Below are 25,330 nucleotides of genomic sequence, written 5' to 3'. Positions count from 1 at the left end.
AAAAACCACCACAAATTATTCTATTAGGATAATGTTGCATATTTCTAATAAAAAAAGATCTACTAAACAGAGTTTAGCACATCTAGCACCTACAACAGTATCTGGCATTTTGAAGGTGAATGCCCAAAGGATCTTTTTTTTTTTAATTGCACTTTAGGTTCTGGGGTACATGTACAGATCATGCAGGATTGTTGCACAGGTACATACATGGCAAACTGGTTTGCTGCGTTCCTCCTCCCGTCACCTGTATCTGGTATTTCTCCCCACGTTATCCCTCCCCACCCTCCCCACCCCCCACTGTCCCTCCCCTAGTCCCTGCCAACTGACCGCAGTGTGTGATGCTCCCCTCCCTGTGCCCACGTGTTCTTATTGTTCAACACCCGCCTATGAATGATACCATGCAGTGTTTGATTTTCTGTTCTTGTGTCAGTTAAATAAATATCGAAGTTATAGGAGGATGAGAAAATGTTCAAAAAAGTCAAAAAACACTCAGAAATTTCACTGGTGATTGAACTGCAGGCCAAATATCCTACCAAGTTTTGCTCCAATTGGACAATAATGCTCTGGAGATACTGGGCCAAACTAAATAAAACAATTATCTTTTTTTCTCCCAATATTATTTTTCAATTTGTCTTTCATTGGGAATATTTAAGGTATACATTGTGTGACATGATATCCTTAAGTTTGAACAGAATAATTGTTTATCTTTTCTTTCAAACTTTTTGGTCTATTTCCTGAAGTGGGGTCAACAGTATCAAAGAAGTTAAGCTTACATGAAGGAGAAGACGACAGATGTTTTGTCTCTGATACTAGCAAACTTAATACTTAGCTACATGTACACACAATTCCATTATTCTGAACTGAATTAACCTTTAGAGATTTAATATCTACTATGTCTATGAAGAAAAGTAAAGAAGCTTATTTTATCTTAGGATGTTCCAATGAGGTAGTCAGATTGTACAGTTGGAAGAGCTTTGGGTTAAGACAGGGTTCAAATTCAAGTTGACAAAATTCTTCGTCTTAATTTTTTCATTTATAAAGTATAGTAATAATAACTACTTTGCAAGGTAATTGTTAGCATTGAGATAATGAACACTCAATTTATGCAAATAAATGTACAATAAATGTGATTCTCTTTCCTTTCTTTATGACATATGATGTTGAAAGAACACCTACTTTCCTCCCAATTGTTCTCATATTGTTACCCCTATATGCTAGTACAGATGAAATTAGTTTATAATGTGACTACTAAATTATAAAATGCCTAAGAGTAAGGGGTCCTTAGCACACATACATTCTTACAGCAATTTATGTATTAGTTTTAAGATATGCTTTGATTTCAGAAATTATAAAGTAAAAAAAAAAGTACTATTTGAAGTGAGAAAACCTGGACTACTAATTTAGAAGGTTAAAGGCAAGCCTGCATATTTAAAATGTTTAAGATACTAATATGGCCAACACCAGAGCTTCATATATGAATTCTCCCAAATGGTAACCACAAGCCCCTAATCTGCCTTCAGACTCATTAGTGTTATTACGTGGCTGGACTTTTGACTTTATATTGGAAAAGCAGTAGTTTTGCAACCAACTGTCCCCTTCCAATAGACTACAGGAAAACTCTGACCATCTTATTCAGTGTCACCAGGGAGTCTTCCCTTCAAATACTATACTAATTTAACTTAATCAGATGCCATGTGACACTGCAACCCACTTTCATTCTTACTCACTGGCAGTGCTTAGAAAATTGCTATTGCAATGCTAATGTAGATTAACTTTCTGATCTTAATTAACACACAGTTATTAAAGTGATTATCATTTTATAAGGGTCAAGACTTGCAGCTCTTTAACTCCATTAATTAAACCAGTTGCTTTAGAAAGAAAACTTATATCATTTTTTTTCAAAGCAGGGTGCTGACCATTAGCTAAGTAAGATTCCTCTGTTATCAGGGTGTTTTCTTTGCTATTCATGTTCTTCTCTGTTATTTTGCTGCAAACAGTTCCAGAGATAACAGATAATTAGAGATCACTGGAGAACCAGTTATTTGTCTGTAAAATTGACATAATGAAATAATAGCTAGTTAAATGAGGGTGTAGGATTTATAATGCATTTTAAGTAATTTCAAAAAAACCCACAGAATTAAATAGAAGAGTATGAGGCTAAATATAGTAGAATAAACTCACAACTTTCCCTTTTAAAACTGAATCTTATTTTCTGTTATACTTCCAGTCATCTTGGGAATGATGTCTGAAATTTATTACAGTTTCAAAAGAAAAACAAAACCCATCATCTCCATATCAAGTCACCAAGTTCAATTTCCTATTTTTGGTACTATCAATGGTGCCACTATCTTTCCACCTTTTTTTTTTTTTTTTTTTTTTTTTTTTGAGATTGAGTCTTGCTCTGTCACACAGGCTGGAGTGCAGTGGTGCATTCTCAGCTCACTGCAACCTCTGCCTCCTGGGTTCAAGCAATCCTCCTGCCTCAGCCTCCTGAGTATCTGGGACTACAGGTGCATGCCACCACACCCAGCTAATTTTTGCATTTTTAGTAGAGACGGGGTTTTGCCATGTTGGCCAGACTGGTCTTGAACTCCTGACCTCAGGTTATCCACCTGCCTCAGCCTCCCAAAGTGCTTGGATTAGAGGTGTGAGCCATCACACCTGGCCATTATCTTTCCACTTTTTAAACATTTAATTCTCTTTTTCTCCTTTGTAGTCCACTCTTTCCAAAGACCTCAATCATCAAGAATATTTTAATCCATCTCTTCCTTGACCCTATATTTTCATTCACTCTCTTACTACCCGCCAAAACAATTCTAAGCATTCATTATATTATGCCTAAATTTCTGTGAAAGCCTTATAACTGGCTGCCTTGCCTATAAACTATTTCCTTCTGAGAAATAAAACAGAAACCTCAACTTGCAAAACTATACCATTATTTGTGTAACAGCTAAACTGTACTAAACCAAGACATGTAACTTGAAGTACCATAAGTTAAATTGCTTTTAATACAAGCTTGTTCAGATCTATATACTTTAAGATAAGCTCATGGACAACTTGTTTTAACAGTAACTCCACATGAACTCATAAGCTCTGAAGATAAGACGGATTGTGATCCACCAATTCGCCTATCTTACAGATTCTGACCGGTCTCTGCCCAGACCTTGCTTAATAACTTCTACCTTAAAACTACCCCATGATCAACCCTAGTCCTCAAAATCCTATAAACACCCTCATAAAATTTTATGACTTCCCAGTTGTGAAACATTACTGAGACTCTGTTGAAGGGTAGGTAGCAGAATATGCCATCCCAAAATATGTCACTTTGGCATAACAATTATTTTTGAGCTGAAGGAGCTAAGAAGAAAAATATAAGGAAAGGTCTCTGCCTTTCTCCTATTTGCCTAAAAGCAGGACATAAGTTAACAAACCTATCTTCCTTGACCCCCAGGAGGGATAAATCTTTGGACACTTAGCCTGCAGATGGCACAGAGGAATTTATATATCAAACTTTATTAACTAGCCTTTAATCTATCATTAGTTTCCCATATATTTGCTTTCCCACAAATTGCCGGCCCTGGAGACTCAAGGTCCTTTTATTTTTTTGTGTGTCTCATCACTTCTCCAAGAATATATTGTTCTTTGCTGAAGATGCTATTTTTGTTTTGTTTTGTTGTTTTTTAATTTTGAAGATGTTATTTAAGCCAGACTTCTCAGCCATCACTTCAGGAGTTACTAATTTTCCCTTGGGTATCTCCCCCCATGTATACATGTGAGATCATTATTCCCAAGATGTCACATCATTCCCAAGACGACTGGAAGTATAACAGAAAATAAGATTCAGTTTTAAAAGTGAAAATTGTGAGTTTATTCTAGTATATCTAGCCTTATACTCTTCCATTTAATTCTGTATAAATGCACTGAAATTACTTAAAATGCCACATAGGTATACATGTTAAGTAACTTCTGTTTTTTTTTTTCTGTTGTTGTTGTTAATATGTCTTTTATAGAGGTCACAGGTAAGAACTCTTAAGGGTAGAGGAAATATTATTTTTTCCTCCCCAGCATTGTCAAGGTGATGTTTTCTTTTGCTCAGAAACATTAATATAACCATTTTGTATGATTAACAGGTTTCCCTGGTGGTCTTTTTATTAGGATTTTGGTATTATGAAAATCTTATCAAGACTTAGGCGGGAAACCTTGCCACCAGTTTTATTATTGGTTATACTGTATTTCAATGAGGTCTCTTGAGCCTTTTTGCTTGGGGGATTCCTTGTCTATAATGCTTAGATAATTCCAGCCCTTGTTTTGAGGTCTGATCCTTTTTTTGTTGAACTTCCAAAGACAGCTGCTATTGATTTTGTTGTAAGTATAAGGTTTCCAGAATTGTTTGGTTATCTGATTGGATGTATACTAATTTTTGTTTTTCTTACTAAAGGTCTGCTAAAGTATTGATTTGAAACTGGCCATCCTATCTGTCAATTAGCCACATTGTTGTGTGCCTATAAGAACTTTTCTTAGTTTTGCCTATGAGAAACTGGCTTTGGGAGAAATTTCCTCTCTACCCATTCTAGCTTGTTGATTTTTAGAGTTAGCTGTCAGGGGTTCCAACCGCTACTGTAGAGGACTTTAGATACACTATTTAAGTGCTATTTTTCCCTTTTGAATGACCATTAGCCAATGAATTCATAGGTTCATTTAATAATAAACTTGCAGTATCTCCAGGCATAACTCTGGCTTCTGTTTTTTCTTTCACAAATTTATCTTTCTAAAAAGCATAATTTCATCAAGAACAACTTGGAATTGCAGTGGCCATTTTCAAGTACTTTTGATATAACTACAATTATTCACTTAAAAGTACTTTTAGAGACTTAATGAATCCAATAGTCCTGAGGGAATTATCAAGGGCCTAAGACACTATTTGAACTGGTTATAATGACTCTCCCTTTCTTTCTCATGTATTGAAATGGGTTTGCTTGCATTTAAGACTTTTCCCCTCTTTTCAAAGAGAAGATGATTAGACATGTATAGTGGTCAGCTCTTTACATATTTGTGGTAATCATCTCACTTTCTTTCTCTGTCTTCTGGAAACTTAACTTATTAATTGATCAAAACTCAATTCTGGCTATTATGGACATACCTTAGAATACCAGATAGTTCAGATAAATAGGTCTAACACAAAAAGAAGGAGAAAAGTCAATGAGCTCTGATGAAGCATGTTGTTGTTCCAAATAGCTTTTAATACAACTCTGGGGGAAAAAAAGAGGTTTAACTGAGAGTTAAGCTAATTGCCTTGCTTACTAGATTATAAGATAAGAAGGGAAGAGAAATATTCAGAGCTTTTAAACATAATTTAAGGAGTCTTTAAGAATTTGTTTTGGAAAAACAGAGGTTTACAAATTATATTAGAAAATAATTAATATAATATTTCCATTAAGATGACTGTGGACAGATATGACTGGTTTAATAATTTTGGCTTAAAACTGTCCTGTGAAGCAGCTATGGTAGCATGAGCCTGTAGTCTCAGCTGCTTGGGAAGTTGAGGTGGCAGGATCACTTGCGCCTAGAAGTTTAAGGCCAGCTTGGGCAAAATGGCAAGATTCTTTTTATTTCTTTTTTTATTCTGAATGAGTTTTCCTTTTTTTAAAAAAATTTATTTCAATAGTTTTTTGGGGAATAGGTGGTATTTGGTTACATGAATAAGTTCTTTAGTGGTGATTAGTGAGATTTTGGTGTACCCATCTCCTGAGCAGTATACACTGCTGTTTTTATTTATTCTCTCTCTCTCCTTCCTTCCTTTTTCCTTCTTTCTCGCTCTCTTTCTCTTTCCCCCCGCCTTTCTTCTTCTCTCTTTTTTTTTTTTTGAGACAGGGTCCTGCTCTGTCTCCCAGTCTGTAGTGTAGTGGTATGGTCATTGTTCACTGCAACCTCTGCTTCAGCCTCTTGAGTAGCAGAGACTACAGGGGCATACCATTGTCCCTGGCTAATTTTTGTATTTTTTGTACAGGGTTTTGCCATGTTGTCCAGGCTGGTCTTAATCTCCTAGTTCCAAGTGATCCACCCATTTCAGCCTCCCAAAGTGCCAGGATTACAGGCATGAACCACCACAGGTTGCATATCTAAATTTTAATATGCACAGTTTGTTGAAATCAACAAATATCTAAACCAGCTATTCCATATTAGCTATAGTTGACAACTATATCCCCAATTTTGAAAATTTCCTGGTCTTTAACAAGCTCATACAGTAACAAAATACTGGGCAGGTTTTAAGGAGTATACATAGACATCTTGTATGGCATTCTTTGGGTTGCCATGGCAACTGTCCTGCCTACCAATATGTCATATGAGATTCAAGTGGACATATGTGAAAGCATATATATCTTTTTTTTTTTTTTTTTTTTTTGAGAGGGAGTCTCGCTCTGTCACCCAGGCTGGAGTGCAGTGGCATGATCTCAGCTCACTGAAACTTCTGCTTCCTGGGTTCAAGCAATTCTCCTGCCTCAGCCTCCCAAGTAGTTGGGACTACAGGCATGCATCACCATATACAGATAATTTTTTTATATTTTTAGTAGAGATGGTGTTTCGCCATGTTGGCCAGGCTTGTCTCAAACTCTTGATCTCAAGTGATCTGCCTGCCTCGGCCTCCCAAAGTGCTGGGATTACAGGTGTGAGTCACCATGCCTGGCCTGAAACCATATGTATCAAAGGAAACTAAAACCAATACTTAAGGGAAGTTCGTACTGTGATTGGGTAAATTATGGCCTTGCTACATTAAGTGCAATTTCTTTTGCCCTCTCTGAAAATAAATGATTTTTTTTTTTTTTTTGGTATTGTTTTCTGGGTGTCTGTGAATCTCAAGCCTTCAGGAGAGATAATATGCTTTATTTCTTTCTTTTATCACCAATTTCCAGTATAATGCCTGGCACAGCGGTACCCAATTATCTGTTGAACAAAACTAACCTATAGAGTCATAATAAAAACTAACTTTGAATGGGAAAAAGGGAGGAATGTTGAGCTATATGGGACCAGAGATTATAGAATTTAGAAGCATTATTCTCTTGGAAAACTGTGGTATACTTTAATATAACAGGCCTGTTTAAGTAGGGGAATGAGTCATGTAAAACTAGTCAAAGCCTCTTCAAGAATAATAAGCTCTATGGGGGCAGGGAAGTAAGATTACAAACTCTTCCCTAGATTTCATGATATAAGTACCATCTCTATTCTCATACCATCACCTTAGCCTACTTCCAGTAAATAGTTTTAATTGAGTGTAAAAGGTGGCTTAAAAAAAAAAAAACAACTAACAATATGCTCTGTGGGATAATTGAGAGAATGAGTCCAGTCCTCCAAAAGCTGGACTCATGAGAGAGAAATATGAGCAATATAGCTTAAACAAAGTTTCCTATTAACTAAATAGTTATTTATGAGTGTGTTAATTCTTATTTTACTTTATTTTGAGAAAGGGTCTTACTCTTTAACCCAGGCTGGAGTCCAGTGGTGCCATCATAGCTCACTGCAGCCTTGAATTCCTGGGTTCAAGTGATCTTCCCTCCGCAGCCTCCCCAGTAGCTAGGACTATAGGCATGTTCTACCATGCACAGCTATTTTTAATTTTTTAGTAAAGGTAGGGTCCCACTATGTTGCCCAGGCTGGTCTTGAACTCCTAGTCTCAACTGATCCTCCCTAAGTGTTGGAATTACAGGTATAAGGCGCCATGCCTGGGCCATGAGTGTGCTAATTCTGTTTTGCTTTCTTAAACTCCATGAACTTACTTGATGCAAAAGCATGTAAGTAAATCATAAAAGAGAATGGTTCAATGAGTCAGCCAGTTTAACAGAAATTTATTTCTGATGCTAAATATAGTGTTATTTGGTCCTAAGGATATTAAAATCATCACTGTGTAGATCAAATTAAAAATAATGTTTGTTTTCTGTCAACTGATAATTTTTATAAATGACTAGTACATGTATCCTGGGAAGTAAGCACATCTGGAATGCTGATTTAGCTCTCCATTAGCAAAATAAAATAGTCTACTCTTTTGATCTAACCAAAAGAACTATAAGGTCCTAAAACGACCTTTGAAAATTTTCATTTCTAAGACTTCAAGAAATAAAAAATAATGATGGGTTTGTTTTCAGAACAAAGAGATTTTTAAAAATCCCATTAATTTTTCTTTAATAGTAAGGTCAGAAGAATTATTAATACTTTAAAAATCTCAATAGTTTCTGATTCTTCTATAAGGTTTTGAGTTTCCAGCAGATTCATTTTTTAATATTCTCCATTTGATCTTAGAGTTTCTGACTGAAGTTTTGCACAACCTAAGCAAAACAGGCAATAGGAAGTTTTTCAAGAGTTCTCAGAAAGAGATGGACTGAATTCTCTTTTCTAAATCAGGAATGAAATGACATTTTGACCCATTCTGAATACCATGCCACTAGAGATGCTGCAGAGAGAGAGAGAGAGAGGAGAGAGAGAGAGAGAGAGAGAGAGAGAGAGAGAGAGAGAGAGAGAGAGAGAGAGAGAGAGAGAGAAAACCTGATTATTAAGTCCCTCTTGGTGATTAAAGATTACATGGAACTTTTCACAAGAAGTGCTAGCATGATGTCCTGATTCACTGATACTTACCACACAGAAGTGGCCTATCATTTCAACAGCAGAATGGATACAATTCATTGTCTTAACGGACTAAGTACTGAGTTTGCATAGTTTAATATCTATAGCTAGCAGTTAAAATTCTTTGTTTATGTATACTAAATATGTGGAAAGGCCATTGGTTATAATATTTCATTCTAGTAAGTAGAAGAGAACATTTCATAATACATATTTTTTTACTGGTTCTTCCTTGTTTCATATTCTGAACTTGAAACTATCCTAAGGTCAATTTATTTTTTTCCTGTTATAAGAATGTGGACCCACTGGTATGATCTACAATATAAAACATTCTATTTACAACACAAAACAGATGTCAGAAATACCTTTGTCTTACAGGCCCTCTCCCCACTTTTATTTTTAATACCTCATTCCCTGTTGACATGACTGCAACCACTGGAAACTTGTTAACTTCAACCTCTGTGACACCTACAGTTGCTAGAAGACCAATCTCTGAGGGGCCCATGTGGGTTCCTTTGGCCAAAACACATTCCCCTCTTTTAATGTCATGGCCGATGGGTCTGAAAGTAAAAGCAGAACCATAAACAGTGTGATTAAGAACAACATTTTCTCAACTCATGAGGGAAACTTTAGTGTCAAAAAAGGAGGACATTCAAGAGGAGAAAAAAGTCAAGAAATAAAGTAGTAGGAAAGTAACGAAATGAAGGGATTCTAAAAATCCTATGCTTTTTTAATTTTAAAATTTAAATCACACAACAGAAAACAGAATTAGGATTGGATTATATTACTGCTAAAGAAGAACCTGTTACTTCATATTTGAAATTTTGTTTTCTTGAGTACCTGTGAAGAAAATTACAAATTATTTTGTGCTACATTATAGTAAAACTACCAATTGCAAACTTTCTTTAATAAGTCAAGAATCTGTATCAAAATATCTAGCAGCATTGATGATAAGAGATCCACACTGGCTAGCTTTGTGACAAGGAGAATAATGCTAATGAGGTTACGGTCATAGAGGTAATTTCCACTTAGGTCGGTCCTGATCTGTGGCCACAGAGGTACATTCACCTTGGTGTGCTGCCATAAGGATGGGAGAAGTGTAGTTCCATTACAAAGGGATGTTCAGCAAATTAGCATTAATGGAATCAAGGTAAACATATTCCATTGTAAGAAAAATAATTTAAGGTATACACACTATTTATTATAGGACAATAGCCTCATCTTTGTATATAAAGAGGAGCAGATTATTCCCTTATTATTCGTGCTTAGTAGAGCATATGCTATAAGTTAATTGTGTAAATACCCAATTCTGGGATTATCTGAGTTAATACCAAATTCTGGATTACTTAGGGATGGGATTGGGTAATTCTGGATTATCTAGGAGTAGAATTAACTGTAGAATATGTAGGCTCATGACTTTACTTCTTTCTCATCTTGCTTTTGACTAACTTGCCTTTACTGTCCTTCATTAAAAAGTAGGTAGGGCAGAGATGTGAAACAGAATTCATTTTTCTTCTTGTTAAAGCCCTGAAAATGAACGGCTAATTGACATGGCTACAGATTTATAGTACCCAGGGTTTCCTGAGTAAATGATCATGTAGAAACAAAAGCGGGCCAAAAAAAAAAAAAAAAAAAAATGACTAAAGAGAGATAGGTGTAAAAAAAAAAAAAAGAAACAAAAGTGGGCTATATATTGTATGTGTTTTGAAGTTACCTGATATCTTGGCCTGGCCGAGCTTGCACCAGAATTCGCACTTCAAGTTCTTCAGTGCCCTATAATAAAAGCAGGTTATGTAATTTCAAACAGAATTTCTGAGCAGTAGAATTTAGCTACTCAGATACTTTTACCATCAGTTAGGCCTAGGATATATACAAATATAGAGAAACCAAAAACTATTTGCTATACCTTTTGAAAACACTGAATTTCTAACACAGGTTCCCGAAAAATTAGAAGGTTTAGTGCCAATAAATAAAATTTTTTTGCTCTAATTTTTATGTTTTTTAAAAATGTACCAATTGAAATATTAAATCTTGCTTTACAAGATTTAATATTTGAACTAGTACATTATATATATAATTTATATATTTATATATTATATATATGTAGATAGATATAGATGGCTACCCTAACAAAGTGTGCGTGAAGATAATATCTTTCTTCTTTTCCCATGAATCATGAGTTCAATACCATGTCAAGGTTACCAAATACCTGCAGAAATTTCAGTAAAGGACTTACAGTTTGCCTAGTAGTAGATTTCTGTACATTAATGGCAATAATCAATTTTACATTTATGGGCTGTGAATAATATTGTGACATTGGAACTGTGTCTTGTCATCTGGCAGAGTCTACGGATGCATGTGTTCTGGATTTCAATGCTCTGCTGGCTTCCCTGATGCCAATAAATCTGCTTAGACAGTTTTAACAGCAGGCAATGTGGTCTGTTTGCCAACAGTTGAATTTTATAAGGCTTGTATGTGGAAAGGTGATTAAAAAGAAAATCTCCAGATCAAGGAAAGCGTCTGTCTCTTGCCATGGCCAAATTTTACTATCTTCTCAGCTTGGGAGAATATATGTTTATTTTTAACTTTTTTTACTATCTTCTCAGCTTGAGAGAAAATATGTTTATTTTTAGCTTTTAAAATATATCTTTAAATCTTCTTCACAAAACAAGTAAGCTTATTATTAAAACCTCAGTTGAATTTATTCTACTTTTATTACTGGCTTATACTCTGGTTTCAATAACTTGCCACTATTTTCAGTGCGATACAGGCTTGCTTAGTTCCAAAAAGATCCCAGCATCTTTTATTTGAGGCAATGGAGGGAAAACTGACATACACTTAGTATTTCTAGGCTGTCATTTGGTGGCACTGCTTTTTCCTGAATTACAGAAAACCAGAGGTGAAAGGGTCATTTGATTCAAATACTTGCTTAGTGTAATATTCAAGAACTTGCCCAAGTGTTCTTTGTTAAATTCTTCTCTAGTAAATTCTAATTTCGTGAACTCCTTGACATTTTATCAGAAGCTAGTCTCAATGGCAAATTTCTCAGCTGGAAGGTATGCCAATCATTAATGTCTCTGCTCTGGGAGATATGTCAACCATTAATATCTCTGCTTTCTTGAGGTACTTTCTTTTCCTTGTTTGCATGTGAAACTGCTTGGGTTAAATATGGTTCAAATTCTGCTATAACAGCAATGATCATAGAAACCCGTGCTGTAGCAACAGATTTTCAAGCTTAAGGAAATTTCTTATTTACTGGAGACTCATATACTACAATATAAGATCCCACCATAAGCCAAAATAACTGGGTTAATCTCACAAACACTGCAGAAAATGGTTGTGACATAATACTGCCATAGGAACAACAGCACAATAAGACTTGGTGATGACGTACGTCGTCTGATTCCCTGATAAGTTCGGTATCTTCCACTTGTACTACTGCATCAGCACCGCAGGGTATTGGAGCACCTGTTGTAACCCGCATGACTTGTCCTGGCATTACCGTCTGAGTTGGCTGGAAATAAACATGAAAAAGCCAGTTGATGTACTTTGCTGCTGCAAAGGAAAAGTCTGCAGAGGATGTTAATTTCTTTAATATTTTAAATAAATAAACCATAAAAGAAAGTCTTACAGTCTTATTCATTTTGGGCCAGTGTAATAAAAGCTATCCACAAACAGTTGCACTCACACCAGAGTCTTTAGTTCATTTAAGCTGATTGCATAGGTACTTTAAGGTAATGACTACTTATTAGGTGTCTTTCTTGGTGCTCTGCTTTACTTTAGAAGAACTGCCATTTACATTTGCCACTTTTGCCCCTCAAATAATGTGAATTTTCCTAATATATGTAAAGTGATTTGAGAGTCTGTAAGAAAAAGAATTGCTAGGATATAAATTATAAATAACAATTACAAAAAAACCCAGCACCTTTATAATTTATTGAAGTTCTGATGTTTGAGAAATGCAGTACTTTATTAACTAAACTTTTTGATTAAATAAAGGCAAGCCAGAAATATTTTAATTATTGCTTTTGAAAATATTCAAAAACATATTAGCTCACTAATCAATTAATAATAGAAGCTGAGCAAATATAACTAAATCATTTAAAAATGATTCCAGTGTCTGTAATGACCTAGGTTAAATATTACTTTTGAAAATGAAAAACAAGATTTTCATTGTTTGTGTTCTCATACCGATGGTATAAGAGATAGAACCTGCCCTGCTAACTTCTTATAACTTGGTGAAAAGCACTTTTCTGTAAGATTAATCTGATAGATTTGATCTGATCTCAGGAAAGTCACTTGTCAGGGGCAATGATTTAGCTTGGAGTTTGTAAAAGGAATGCCTCAAATTCCCCCTAAGAAAACATCCTGAACAATATTAATCCTCTACCCCTGCCAAAAGATTTCATTCTAAAGATGTCTGCCTCATAAGTATAGTCATGTGCTGCATAAGGATAGTTTGATCAATGTTGGACCGCATATATGATGGTGGTCTCATAAGATTACCATATTTTTTTACTGTACTTTTTCTGTTTTGATAAACAAATACTTACCATTATAATTGCATACAGTATTCAGTACAGTAACATGCTGTGCAAGTTTGCAGCCTAGGAGCAACAGGTTCCACCATGTAGGCTAGGTGCATAGTTGGCTAAACCATCCAGGTTTGTGTAAGTACACTCTATGATGGTCAGACAATAAGAAATTGCCCAATAATGTATTTCTCAGAATATATCTTGGTTAAGTGACTCATAACTCTATTTAAAATCTTAGGTATCTACAATGTGAATATACTTACCACTACCAAGCTATAAGCTTAAAAACTGTTAAGATGGTATATTTAATGTTATGTGTGTGTGTATGTTTCGTCATTGTTGTTATTTTAACCACCAAAATAAGATAAAGTAAAATAAACCATACACACCTTAGGGAATGGTTAAGAAAAAATACTCTACTACTGAAAGTACAATCAAAGTAAAACTGGAAATTTATTTATTAGAAAAGTCTTAAAAATCTTCTCTCTATAATATTATTACTGCAAACAATACTACCAATAACTAATATTTATTGAACCCACAATCTATGCTAGGTAGAGTGTTAAGTGCATTATATATTCTAGAATATAAGCCTTATAAAGACAAAGATTTGTTTCATTTTCTGTTTGCCTCTCCAGATCACATCATTATTCCTACTCTGTGCTGTGGCCCAGAGGCTGACCTCTAATGGACTATTTTAACCAGGTTCCCATCACTTTGGCTTCTGTTGAGGCTCAGCCAAAGAGAGGGGCCAGTAAGAAGTGAGAGGGTAGAAGAGAGACAGAAAAGTAGGGTTTTCATTCCCCTTGTCCTTTTCCTCCTGGGGTACAGTTTGGTGGTGGTTAGGACATCTCTACTACTGAGGGCAACAGCTGCTGTTGGGCAGTCCTCTCCCATAGCTATGAATCTTCCCAAGTTTGGGTACCATCGTCTTTCTTTGCTCCTTCAGACTAAGAGGCGGTAAGGAAATCTCGCTGTTGTTAGCATCTGGGTGCTGCAGATTCCTTTGTTGGTTTCCCTTAACCCCATCCAGACATTAGAGATACCATCTGTTTTAATCTTCTTTAATCATCGTTTTCCCAGACTTATTGCTCTGTTATGGCAAGGCCTAGAAAGTATCTGGCATACACTTTGCCAAGCTGAGCACCTATGCATCCCAGGGCTGAGCTGATGTAGTTGCTCATGTCCTAGGGAAACAGAGCACTGGTTGAGCCAAGATACCCTGACCTATACAGGCCAAATAACTCTAGTACCCTGCTTTTCTGGAGCTAGGCTATAGCCCCTTAGAGTCTGAGCTGCCGAGATAACCCTCTTTCTGGGGAGTTGAGTAATTTCTGTGTTGATTCCTATCCTCCTGGGGATCAAACCACAGCTGTGCTCTGCCATTCTAAGGTATTTGCTGCTACTGCACCTGGCCTCAGAGTATGAGGAAAGGATCTGTGCAGCCCCACCATCCATGGGTCTAGAGTCACTACTACACAGTACCTTATCAGTTGCCGCTGAGTCCCATTGGCTTAGGTTCCTGAAGCCGCAGCCATACCCTGCTTCCTTGGCCAAAATCTTTTTCTTTGGAGTTTGGTCAGTGCTACAGCGTACCCAGCAGGTATAAAATCACAGGTACAACCAGGGCACCTGGATCCAAGCTGCTAGGGGGCGCCTCAGAGTCATAAACCTTGGTTCTTTGGATAACCTACACCCAACTCTGCCACAGAGAGTGAACTTGAACCCTAAGAACCAGGTGCCACAATGGATTCATGAGACCTTGGATTCCAGCCCTAGAGTCACTCCAAGCACCATATTTTGAGCCCAGTGCCATTGTAGCTGCTTGGAGGACATGTCAGACCTGACACCAAGAGGGATCCCTTTAGCTGACTCTTCCCTATTGTGTGGAAAACAGGAATAGGAAGAATCCAAAAGCCCTTGATACCAAGGATATTAATAATCTATGCCAATGCTACCACTGACACAAACTTCTATGGATTAGGCCACTAAGGTACTCACAGTTATTGCTGACATTGAATGCAACTGAAAAAGCTGCATAGAGACTACACCATTGCACCTGTCCAGAAACTCACCACACTCTTTGCAGGCAGTATATCAAAACCCAACTACAGGTGAAAGTCTTTCTCTACAAAACCACCCTAGAAAGTCTGAAAGAAGCAATAGTTCCACCAGGCTCACAGATCAACATGAGGACACAAGAAACACAAAAAAGCAAGGAAATATGACACCACTAAAGGAATACATCTCTAGTAACAGACTCCAATGAAAAGGAAATCAATGAAGTTCTGGAAAAGAAATTGCCAAATAATGATCTTAAGGAAACTCAATTAGATACAAAAAAACCACATATCGATAATTCAACAAAATCAGCAAAACAATTCATAAGAATGAGAAATTCAACAAATATATAGAAATCATAAAACAGAACCAAACAGAAATCCTGCAGCTGAATAATTCCAAGAATGAAATACAAAATGACAACAGAGACCTTCAATAGCAGGCTTGATAAAGCAGAAGAAAGAATTTTGAACTTGAAGAAAGGTCACTTGAAATACCTAGGGGGGTAGGGGGAGTGAGAGAGAGAGAGAGAGAGAGAGAGAGAGAGAGAGAGAAAGAGAGAAAGAGAGAGAGGAATGAAAAAGAGTGAAGAAAGCTTGTAGGGATACCATACAAGAACAAATATTCATTTTATTGGAGTTTCAGGAAAAAAGAAAGGAAAAGGCATAAGAAACTTATTTAATAAAATAATAGCTGAAAAATTCCGAAGTCTGAGGAAAAGTATGAATATCCAAGCCCAAGAAATCCATAGGTCTCCAAATCAAGTCACATATAAGGAAATACACATTAGACTAACAGTAGTTTTCTATGCAGAAACCTTACAGGCTGGAAAGGAAGGGGCTGATATCTTCAAAGTGCTAAAAGAAAAAAAATTTCTAACCATGAATACTACATGCAGCAAAGCTATCCTTTGGAAATGAGGAAGAAATAAAGTCTTTCCCAGACAAGTAAAAATGGAGAAAATTCATTACCACTACACTGGTCTAACAAATTCTCAACGGAGTTCTATATCTGAAAGCAAAAGACAAAAGTCACTAGAATAAAAACACACACAAGCATAAAACTCACTGGTAGAGCAGATTAACGAAGGAGAAAGAGAAAAGAATAAAACCATATCAATATAGAAAACCACCCAACTGCAATGATAAACAATAACAGAAGGAAGGAGCAAGGGGTAGCAAAACCAGAAAACAGTGAAATGACAGGAGTCCTCACCTATCAGTAATAACCTTAAATGTACAAAGATTAAATTCTCTAGTTAAAAGATACAGACTAGCTGAATGGATTAAAAATAAAAAACCCAACTATTTGCTGCCTACATGAGACACTTCACCTATATAGACACATACAGACTGAAAGTGAAGAAATGAATCAAGATGTTTGATGCAAATGGAAACCAAAATCAGGCAAGAGTAGCTACATTTATATCAGATAAAACAGACTTTGGCCAGGCGCAGTGGCTCACGCCTGTAATCCTAGCATTTGGGGAGGCTGAGCCAGGCAGATCACAATGTCAGGAGTTCAAGACCAGCCTGACCAACATGGTGAAACCCCGTCTCTACTAAAAATACAGAAACTAGCTGGGGATGGTGGCACGCACCTGTAATCCCAGCAACTCAGGAGGCTGAGGCAAGAGAATAGCTTGGACCCAGGAGGTGGAAGTTGCAGTGAGCCAAGATTGTGTCACTATACTCCAGCCTGAGTGACAGAGTGAGATTCCACCTCAAAAAACAAAAACAAAGAAACAAAAAAAACCCCAGACTTTAAGTCAGAAACTGTAAAAAAAATAACAAGGAAGGTCATTCTATAATTATAAAGGGATAAATTTACCACAAGGATACAACAATCATAACTATATATGCACTGAACGTGGGATCACCCACTATAAAGCGAGCATTATTTATCTAAAAGCAGAGACAGATTCCAATTCAATAATATGGGGAGTTTGACACCCTACTCTTTGTATTGGACAAGTCATTTAGACAGAAAATCAACATAGAAATGCTGGATTTAAATTACATTTTAGACCCAATGGACCTAACAGATATATTTCATCTAAGAGCTGTATAATACACATTTTTTTCACTATCACATGGAATATTCTCCAGATAGACCATGTGAGGCTGTAAAACAAGTCTCAACAAATTTAAAAGAACTAAAATTATATCACATATTTTTTTCCAACCACAATGAACTAAAACTATAAATCAATACAAGAGGAACGTTCAAAACTGTACAAACATATAGAAATTACACAACATGCTCCTGAGCAACCAATGGATCAATAAAGATATTAAGAGAGAAATAAACAGGTTTCCCAAAACAAATGAAAATAGAAACACCACAGACAAAAACCTATGGTATACAGCAAAATCAGCATGAAGAGGGAAGTTTATAGCAATAAACGCCTATATCAAAACAGTGGAAAGATTTCAAAGAAACAACATGGTGATGTATCTTGAGGAATGAGAAAAGCAAGAACAAGCCAGAACAAAAATCAGAAGAAGGAAGAAATAATAAAGATCAGAGAAATAACTGAAATTGAGACTAAAGAAAACACAAAAGATGAATGAAATTAAAGTTGACTTTATGAAAAGATAAACAAAATTGACAAAGCATTAGCTAGGCTAATAAAAAAAAGACCCAAATAGACAAAATCAGAAATGAAAAAGGAGGCATTACGACTGATATTACAGAAATACAAAGGGTCACCAGAGACTACTATGAAGAACTATATGCCAAAAAATTAGAAAACCTAGTGAAAATGGGTAAATTCCTCAATACATACAATCTACCAAGCTTGAACCAAAAAGAAATAGGAAACCTAAACAGATCGATTATGAGTACTGAGATTGAATCTGTAATAAAGTTTCCTATCAAAGAAATGCCCAAGACCTGATGACTTCACTGCTTAATCCTACCAAACATTTAAAGAACTGACACTAATTCTTCTCAAACTCTTCTGTAAAACTGAAGAGGAAGGAATTCTTACAAAACTCAATCTATGAGGTCAGCATTATTCTGATACCCAAACCAGAAAATGACATAACACAAAAAAGGAAAACTATAGGCCAATTTCCCTGATGCAAAATGTTATATCCCTATATGCAAAATCCCTATATGCAAAAATGCTCAATAAAACACTTGCAACTGAACCCAGCAGCAGATTAAAAAGATCATTTACCACGATGAGGTGGGATTTACCCTGATGCAAGGGTGGTTCAATATACGCCAATCAATAAACATGATACATCACACCAACAGAATGAAGGACAAAAACCATATGATCATCTCAACAGACTTAGGAAAACATTTGATAAAATTCAACAATTCTTCATGATTAAAACTCTCAACAACTTAGGTATAAAAAGAATAAATGTACACAATGAAGGCCCTAGATGACAAACCCACAGCCAACATCATACTGAACAAGGAAGAGCTGAAGGCTTTTCCTCTGAGATCTGGGCCAAGACAAGGACGCCCACTTTCAACACTTTTATTCAACATAGTACTGGAAGTCCCAGCCAGTACTGTGAGGCAACAGAAAGAAATAAAAGGCATCCAAAGGGGAAAGGAGGAAGTCAATTTGTCCCTGTTTGCAGATGATATGATCTTACATATAGAAAATCCTAAAAGCTACACCAAAAAACTCTTAAAACTGATATAGTACAGCGCAGGATACAAAAATGACATATCAACATACAAAAATGAGTAGCATTTCTATACACCAACATACAAAATGATGTATCATCAACATACAAAAATGAGTAGCATTTCTATATACCAAAAACAAACTAGCAGAGAAAGAAAATGAGAAGGCAATCCCATGTATAATAACTACCAAATAAAATCTAAGAATAAATTTAGCCAAGAGGTGAAAAATCTCTATAAGGACAACTATAAAATACTGATGAAACAGATTGAAGAGGCCACAAAAAAAAAAAAAAAAGAAAGAAATAGTATCCCATGTCATTGGAAGAATTAATATTGTGAAAATGACCATACTACCAAAAGCGATCTACAGATTCAATGCAATTCCTATGAAAATACCAATGACATTCTTCACAGAAATACAAAATCCTAAAATTTGTATGAAACCACAAGAGACTCCAAAATAGCCAAAGCTATCCTGAACAAGAAGAAGAAAACTGGAAGCATCACACTGTCAGAAATCAATATATACTGTAAAGCTATAGAAACTGAAATAGCATGGTCTGGACATCAAAACAGACACATTAACCAATGGATCAGAATAGAGAACTCAGTGTGTTTGGAGCCCTCACACAGAGTCCCTACTGGAGTGAAGGTTGCAGTGAGCTGAGATCATGTTGGGCAACAGAGCAAGACTCTGTCTCAAGAAAAAACAAATCAAAAACCAAAAAACAAGAACAACCTCCCTCCCCCCAAAAAACCCAAGTAAACAAACAAACAAAATAATACAAGTCATTTATAAAAAAAATCAAGCCTAGCTCTTCTTTATGTCAGAAAAATGGTCATGGGGATGAAAGCCAGCTTGGTGCAGCATGGACGAGAATATGTATCACTACCATGCCAACTTAGCTTCAGAGAGCTGTATGTGTATCTTCTCAATTTTTGGATGCTGAAATGAGGAAGCTAGGGTTAACACCATGGGCACCATCCTTCTCCTACATATTTATTTAACTAATTTCTACTGTTAGTCCATGCTAAGCCAAGGAAGAAAGGCATGGAACGTAGTGTTTGCCAAACTGCTGCCTTCATCTTGAAAATTATTATTTATGTATTTCTTGCCACCTTTATTTTTATATATTGATTGGTAGTGCAGTTGAGTATTCCATCTTAGGAAGAGGAAACTTTGAAGGGGAGCAGAAGGGAAAGGAAAAAGTTCTTTGGTTTTCTTTTAGTTCTATTAAATAAGGTAGGAGCTCTATTGACCAATCTTCATAACTCACTGGATTGACAGATGCTCTCTATTTTCTCTTAAACATAACAATGGTCACAGCATACTTTAAGTTTGAAGCTGTTAGACCCTTCTCTTGTATACCTGTAAGCTGCCACTTCAAGAATCAATTGTGTTTGTTCCCAAACTTGTTTGTGCCAGTCTGTGACAATAGTTTTAACTGAATTAGGTTATTTAAATAAATATTACATAAACCAATGATAGATGAATGTGAAAGTTATTTTTTTCTATAAAAATTAAGAAGAATCAGCCGGGCGCGGTGGCTCACGCCTGTAATCCCAGCACTTTGGGAGGCCGAGACGGGTGGATCATGAGGTCAAGAGATCGAGACCATCCTAGTCAACATGGTGAAACTCCGTCTCTACTAAAAATACAAAAAATTAGCTGGGCATGGTGGCGCGTGCCTGTAATCCCAGCTACTCAGGAGGCTGAGGCAGGAGAATTGCCTGAACCCAGGAGGCGGAGGTTGCGGTGAGCCGAGATCGCGCCATTACACTCCAGCCTGGGTAACAAGAGTGAAACTCCGTCTCAAAAAAAAAAAAAAAAAAAAAAAAAAATTAAGAAGAATCTTGGGCCAGGGGCCATTTTGGAAGCATCTTGCCAAGCTCTGCTTCTTCTCTGAGTATGGAGAAGGCAAAAGACAAGGAGTAGACCTCCACAGAGAAGTTGAGGGAAGAGGATCAACAGGTTTCTAATCAACCAAACACAATTGCTTTGTCAGGAACATCAGCAAAGGGAACCAAAGGAAAAACATCTGTCAAGGGTGACAAAGTGCTCTGCCCTAAGAAGGCAGAGTACAGTGACAACCCCAGACCTCAGAAGATACCAATCCCTCCATTACCCTCTAAACTGCCACTGTTAATCTGATTCACCGGGACATTCCGTGGCCTGGTACCTGTGTGCCTTTGCCTACCCAAATCAAAAGGATTTTCCTAGCACAGCAAAAAAGGCCAAAATCTGGAAATCATTGCAAAAAAAATTAACGGTGGAAAAAGGGGTAACATCCCTGCAAAGTTCTGAGACACATCCTCCTGAAGTGGGTCTTCTCCCTGAGGAGGGGCTGCCTGCCCTGGAAAAGTCCACGGCTCTCCTTGAGGGAGCTAATATAGTTGTGGTGACAACTTCTGCCCCAGAGGCTTTGCTGGCCTTCTGGGCGAGAATTTCAGCCAGGGCAAGGATGCCAGAGACAGTGGAATATCCACAAGAGGCCTGTGGTGTCAGGTGGTGGTGTGTGGTCCAGGGGAAACGTCTCCCTGCAGACACAGATGTTTGGGTTCACCTGCAGTTTCATGCTGGTCAAGCCTGGGTTCCAGAGAAGCAAGAAGGGAGAGTGAGTGCCTCCAATTTTCCACTCCTACACCTTGAAGACAATATGCTGTGCCCCAAATGTGTTCACAGGAACAAGGTCTTAATAAAAAGCCTCCAATGGGAATAGAATATCAGGGAAAAGGCCACATCTATGGGAATTAATGGCAGAAAGACTGGAGAGTCAGATTCCGTGGTGTTGCTGACAGGTGAACTCTGGTCCTCTTCAGACCTATTTACGGGCCATGCAGACTGGTGGGGTGGCAGATGTTAGCCTAAGACCCCTAGCATTGCCTGTTGCTTTGCGAGTGGAGACAGATATAGACTCTTATATTTAAAAACGGAAAAACATTTCACAAATTATGATAAATTGTAATTAATATGTAGAAAAACTCATTTATACTACCTTTCTAAAACAGAAATGATGTCAGCAGCTTTTTTGTTTGTTTTTTTGAGACAGTGTCTTATTCTGTTGCCCAGGCTGGAGTGCAGTGGTGCGATATCGGTTCAGTGCAATCTCTGCCTCCTGGGTTCAAGTGATTCTGCTGTCTCAGACTCCTGAGTAGCTGGGATTACAGGCACCCACCACCATACTCAGCCAATTTTTTTGTATGTTTTATTAGAGAGGGGGTTTCACCATGTTGACCAGGCTGGTCTCAAACTCCTGGCCTCAAGTGAACCACCCACCTCAGCCTCCCAAAATGCTGGGATTACAGGCATGAGCCATGGAGCCTGGCCTTCAGCAGCTATTTTAAGTGTGAACTTTTTCAGCTGAGCATTGTGAAGGAGTTGAGCAAAACAACAGTTTGCTCCTATGCTCAATTTTTCCCTCCTCTGAACACTGAGTACTTTAAGAGCTGCATCATTCCAATTGCAATTTCATAAAATGTAAAGTATTTTAAGGCAAAGGAAGGCTGTTAATTCTCTCCCTCCCCCAAACACATGATTTTTAATATTCAATGCAATATTTTTCAAAGTTCTCTTAATAACCTGAGATTTCTGTGGTTTGACTCCAAGATCAATATACAAGGCATTTTGAATTATTTCACTTCTAATTGTTTTCTATATTTCTGGTGTTTAAAATGTTTGAAGTTGCTTCCCACTCATAAATACATGATATATTGAACTTAAAATGTGTTTATTAACAAGTTCTCCATAAATAAAAATAAGATATATATATAAAATAATTCATCTGTTGTATTTAGGGAACTGTGTTCATTGCATGCAAATTATTGTTAGTGTTCTTAATTCAAAGTAGGAGTAAACCAAAATGTATGATTTTTCTTTTGCATGACTCATTTGTTTGTTTTTTTCTTTATTAGTTGGTGGTATGGGTTGGATCATTTGTTTTTAAAACTACTTAGGTATGACTGACATACAAAAAGCTGTACATATTTAATGTATTCTATGGAGTATAATAAATTTTTAATTTTTTTGTGTACTTTCTACATTTACAGCCCTGAGAGTCTGTGAACAGATCTTTTTTTCACTTGTCCTATTTTAATGACTGTTTCCAATATTGTTTCGTTATTACAGCTAGGGGATCTTTTTTCTTTTGCCCCTTTAATGAAGATACTAAAAATAATGAACTAGAAGGAGTGGCAGAGTTGGAAAATTTGTAACTGTCATAATACAGGTGTGATACATCTGGGAAAGAATCCTCAAAAATGTTAGAGGAAGGGAGAAAAGTTTGTTGAGAAGCAAGATGTTCTCTCCTGCCCCCCACTGGTTGTTGGTGGTCAGAATTGTTCAGTGTAATAAATAATAGACATTTTTTTCTTATACTAAAAAAAAAATTAAGTAAAACCTTTTGGAAACATCCATTAAAAATGCTGCTAAAAAGAAATGCTGTAAAATTAGGTGTGAGTGAGGAAACTGTAAAAGAGTGTAAAATGTAATAAAAATCTAAAAGGATTCTGCTCTTCTATGTATTGCAAGTATCCTTCAGTTTTTTTTTCCCACTTGAAATAAAGCAAAATGGAAATCATAGACATTGCCTTGTGTGGTTTATGTTAAGAAAGACCTGAAAGAAATTAAAATAGCATACTTATTTAAAAGAAGGGCCTTGGCTCTTCATCAAATTATTGACTAATATTTATTTAAGTTAAACTTATATATTTTAAAGATATAAAAAAATTTCCCACTTTAACTGATTTTTTCAATTAAGTGGCCAATTACTGGTCTCAAAGTGTCAAATGGACTTTTATTTCCATTGTGGCCCATTACTGCTTCATTTTTTTTTTTTTTTTTTTGAGACAGAGTCTCACTCTGTTGCCCAGGCTAAAGTGCAGTGGTGTGATCTTGGCTCACTGCAAGCAACCTCTGTCTCCTGGGTTCAAGCATTCTCATGCCTCAGTCTCCCATGTAGCTGAGATTAACGGCATGCACTACCACATTCGGCTATTTTTTCTGGTTTTTCTTTTTTAGTAGAGACAGGGTTTCACCACATTGGCCAGGCCGGTCTTGAACTCATGGCCTCAAGTGATCCACCTGCCTCAGCCTCCCAAAGTGCTGGGATTACAGGCATGAGCCACCATGCCCGGCTGCTTCATTTCTTAATATAAGTATATGTATACCTATTCCCTGGCTAGATCCCAAGTGAGAAAAATTAAATAATTAGCCAGAGTCTACTTCTTCTAAATTTCCCTATTTGTAACATAAGTTGGGGAAAAGTCTGAGAAGACTACCTAGAAATTGTTGTTCTATTCAGAATTTTTTTTTTCCAGGGAAAAAAGAATACCCTATCACAGGGCTGGAAAATGCTTGTAAGGCATGTCTGTGAGACATACTAATAATACTATGCCATATATTAATAGATGTGGGTATTTTCAATTAAGAAATAATTCTTTTGGTTCTCATGGGAACTATACTTTCAACCCTTTGATAACCTTCTGACTACACTGATAGGAGAAGTTTAGCATTAGATTCAGTGTCTTTTAGGTCTATCAATCTCACCTGTTCACCAGCTTGGGATTCCCCAATGATGAAACGATCTCCTGGGCCATCAGCAGCTGCGAGATGGAACAGAGCCAAGAACAAACATCAGTATGGACCTATAAGCATGGAATAAGAACCCAATACTGGAATTCTAAAATTTGACTCAAATTATTTGATAAGGCTTAGAGAAGTGGAATATCTTTCTGATCTCCTAGGCGTGACAATGGGTTTGTTACTGCTGGTTTAATGTAAGGTATCTGCAACTCACATGCATTGACAGGAAGTGGTCCTAATTGTACCACTGGTGCCAAATTGTGCCATGGTGTCACTGGAGATGGTCTTCCCATCACCCCATAATTTCCACCCTTGTGCTTTTCTAGTAAGTTCTTCTAGCCCATCTTCCTAAATAAATACTACTTTATCCATGTGTATGGATGTGTGTGTGCACACACTCATGGACATATATATATATGGATTTATCACTATTGGTATATATATCCGTATGTCTCCATTTTTCTATAAAATTTTAACCACTTCATACTGTTTTCTTATTTATCTCCCAGTCTGGACTTCCTAATATGAAATAGGAAGAACATTCCTTTCTTCATTTGACAACTGAAGGAAATGAATTATAGAAAGAAAGAATTCAGGTAGAAAAGGTAAAGTACTTTGAACAATTTCTGGTTAATGGTAGAGCTAGGACTAAAATCCAGTCTCATAATTATAGCACAGTATTTTTTTAATAATGTATCAAAATTCTGTTTATGAATTAGAATACATAGGCAGTACTGCATCACATTTTCCATTGGCTATTTATTTTTAAATTAAAAAAAATTTCCAGAATTAGGATGGAAAAAATTTATTTAAAAAATATATATATGTAGTATAACAATGGCTGACTGCATAAACATTCTTGGAAGTTCAAAAGTGTTTTCTTGACATA

The 25,330-nt window shown here is 36.6% G+C and overlaps 1 protein-coding gene and 1 pseudogene across 21 annotated transcripts in view; one reads left to right on the top strand and one right to left on the bottom strand.

Moving 5' to 3' along the window:
• GPHN (gephyrin) overlaps positions 1 to 25,330 on the bottom strand; it is a 689,448-nt gene that overhangs the window by 72,542 nt on the left and 591,576 nt on the right. For all 21 annotated transcript variants that reach the window (XM_064374964.1, XM_064374972.1, XM_012438040.2 and 18 more), the window contains 4 exons: positions 24,406 to 24,461; positions 12,005 to 12,124; positions 10,325 to 10,383; positions 9,017 to 9,170 (listed from right to left, as the gene is read on the bottom strand). In XM_064374964.1, coding sequence (XP_064231034.1) covers positions 9,017 to 9,170; positions 10,325 to 10,383; positions 12,005 to 12,124; positions 24,406 to 24,461 — 389 coding nt within the window. The remainder of the gene's footprint in view (positions 1 to 9,016; positions 9,171 to 10,324; positions 10,384 to 12,004; positions 12,125 to 24,405; positions 24,462 to 25,330) is intronic.
• Positions 20,746 to 21,580, top strand: LOC105707202 (developmental pluripotency-associated protein 4-like; annotated as a pseudogene).

This window comes from Aotus nancymaae, unplaced genomic scaffold (genome assembly GCF_030222135.1).
Source record: "Aotus nancymaae isolate 86718 unplaced genomic scaffold, 86718_ANA_hifiasm-v0.15.2.pri h1tg000011l, whole genome shotgun sequence".
NCBI classification, from domain to species: domain Eukaryota; kingdom Metazoa; phylum Chordata; class Mammalia; order Primates; family Aotidae; genus Aotus; species Aotus nancymaae.
This window is presented reverse-complemented; position numbering and strand designations above follow the sequence as displayed.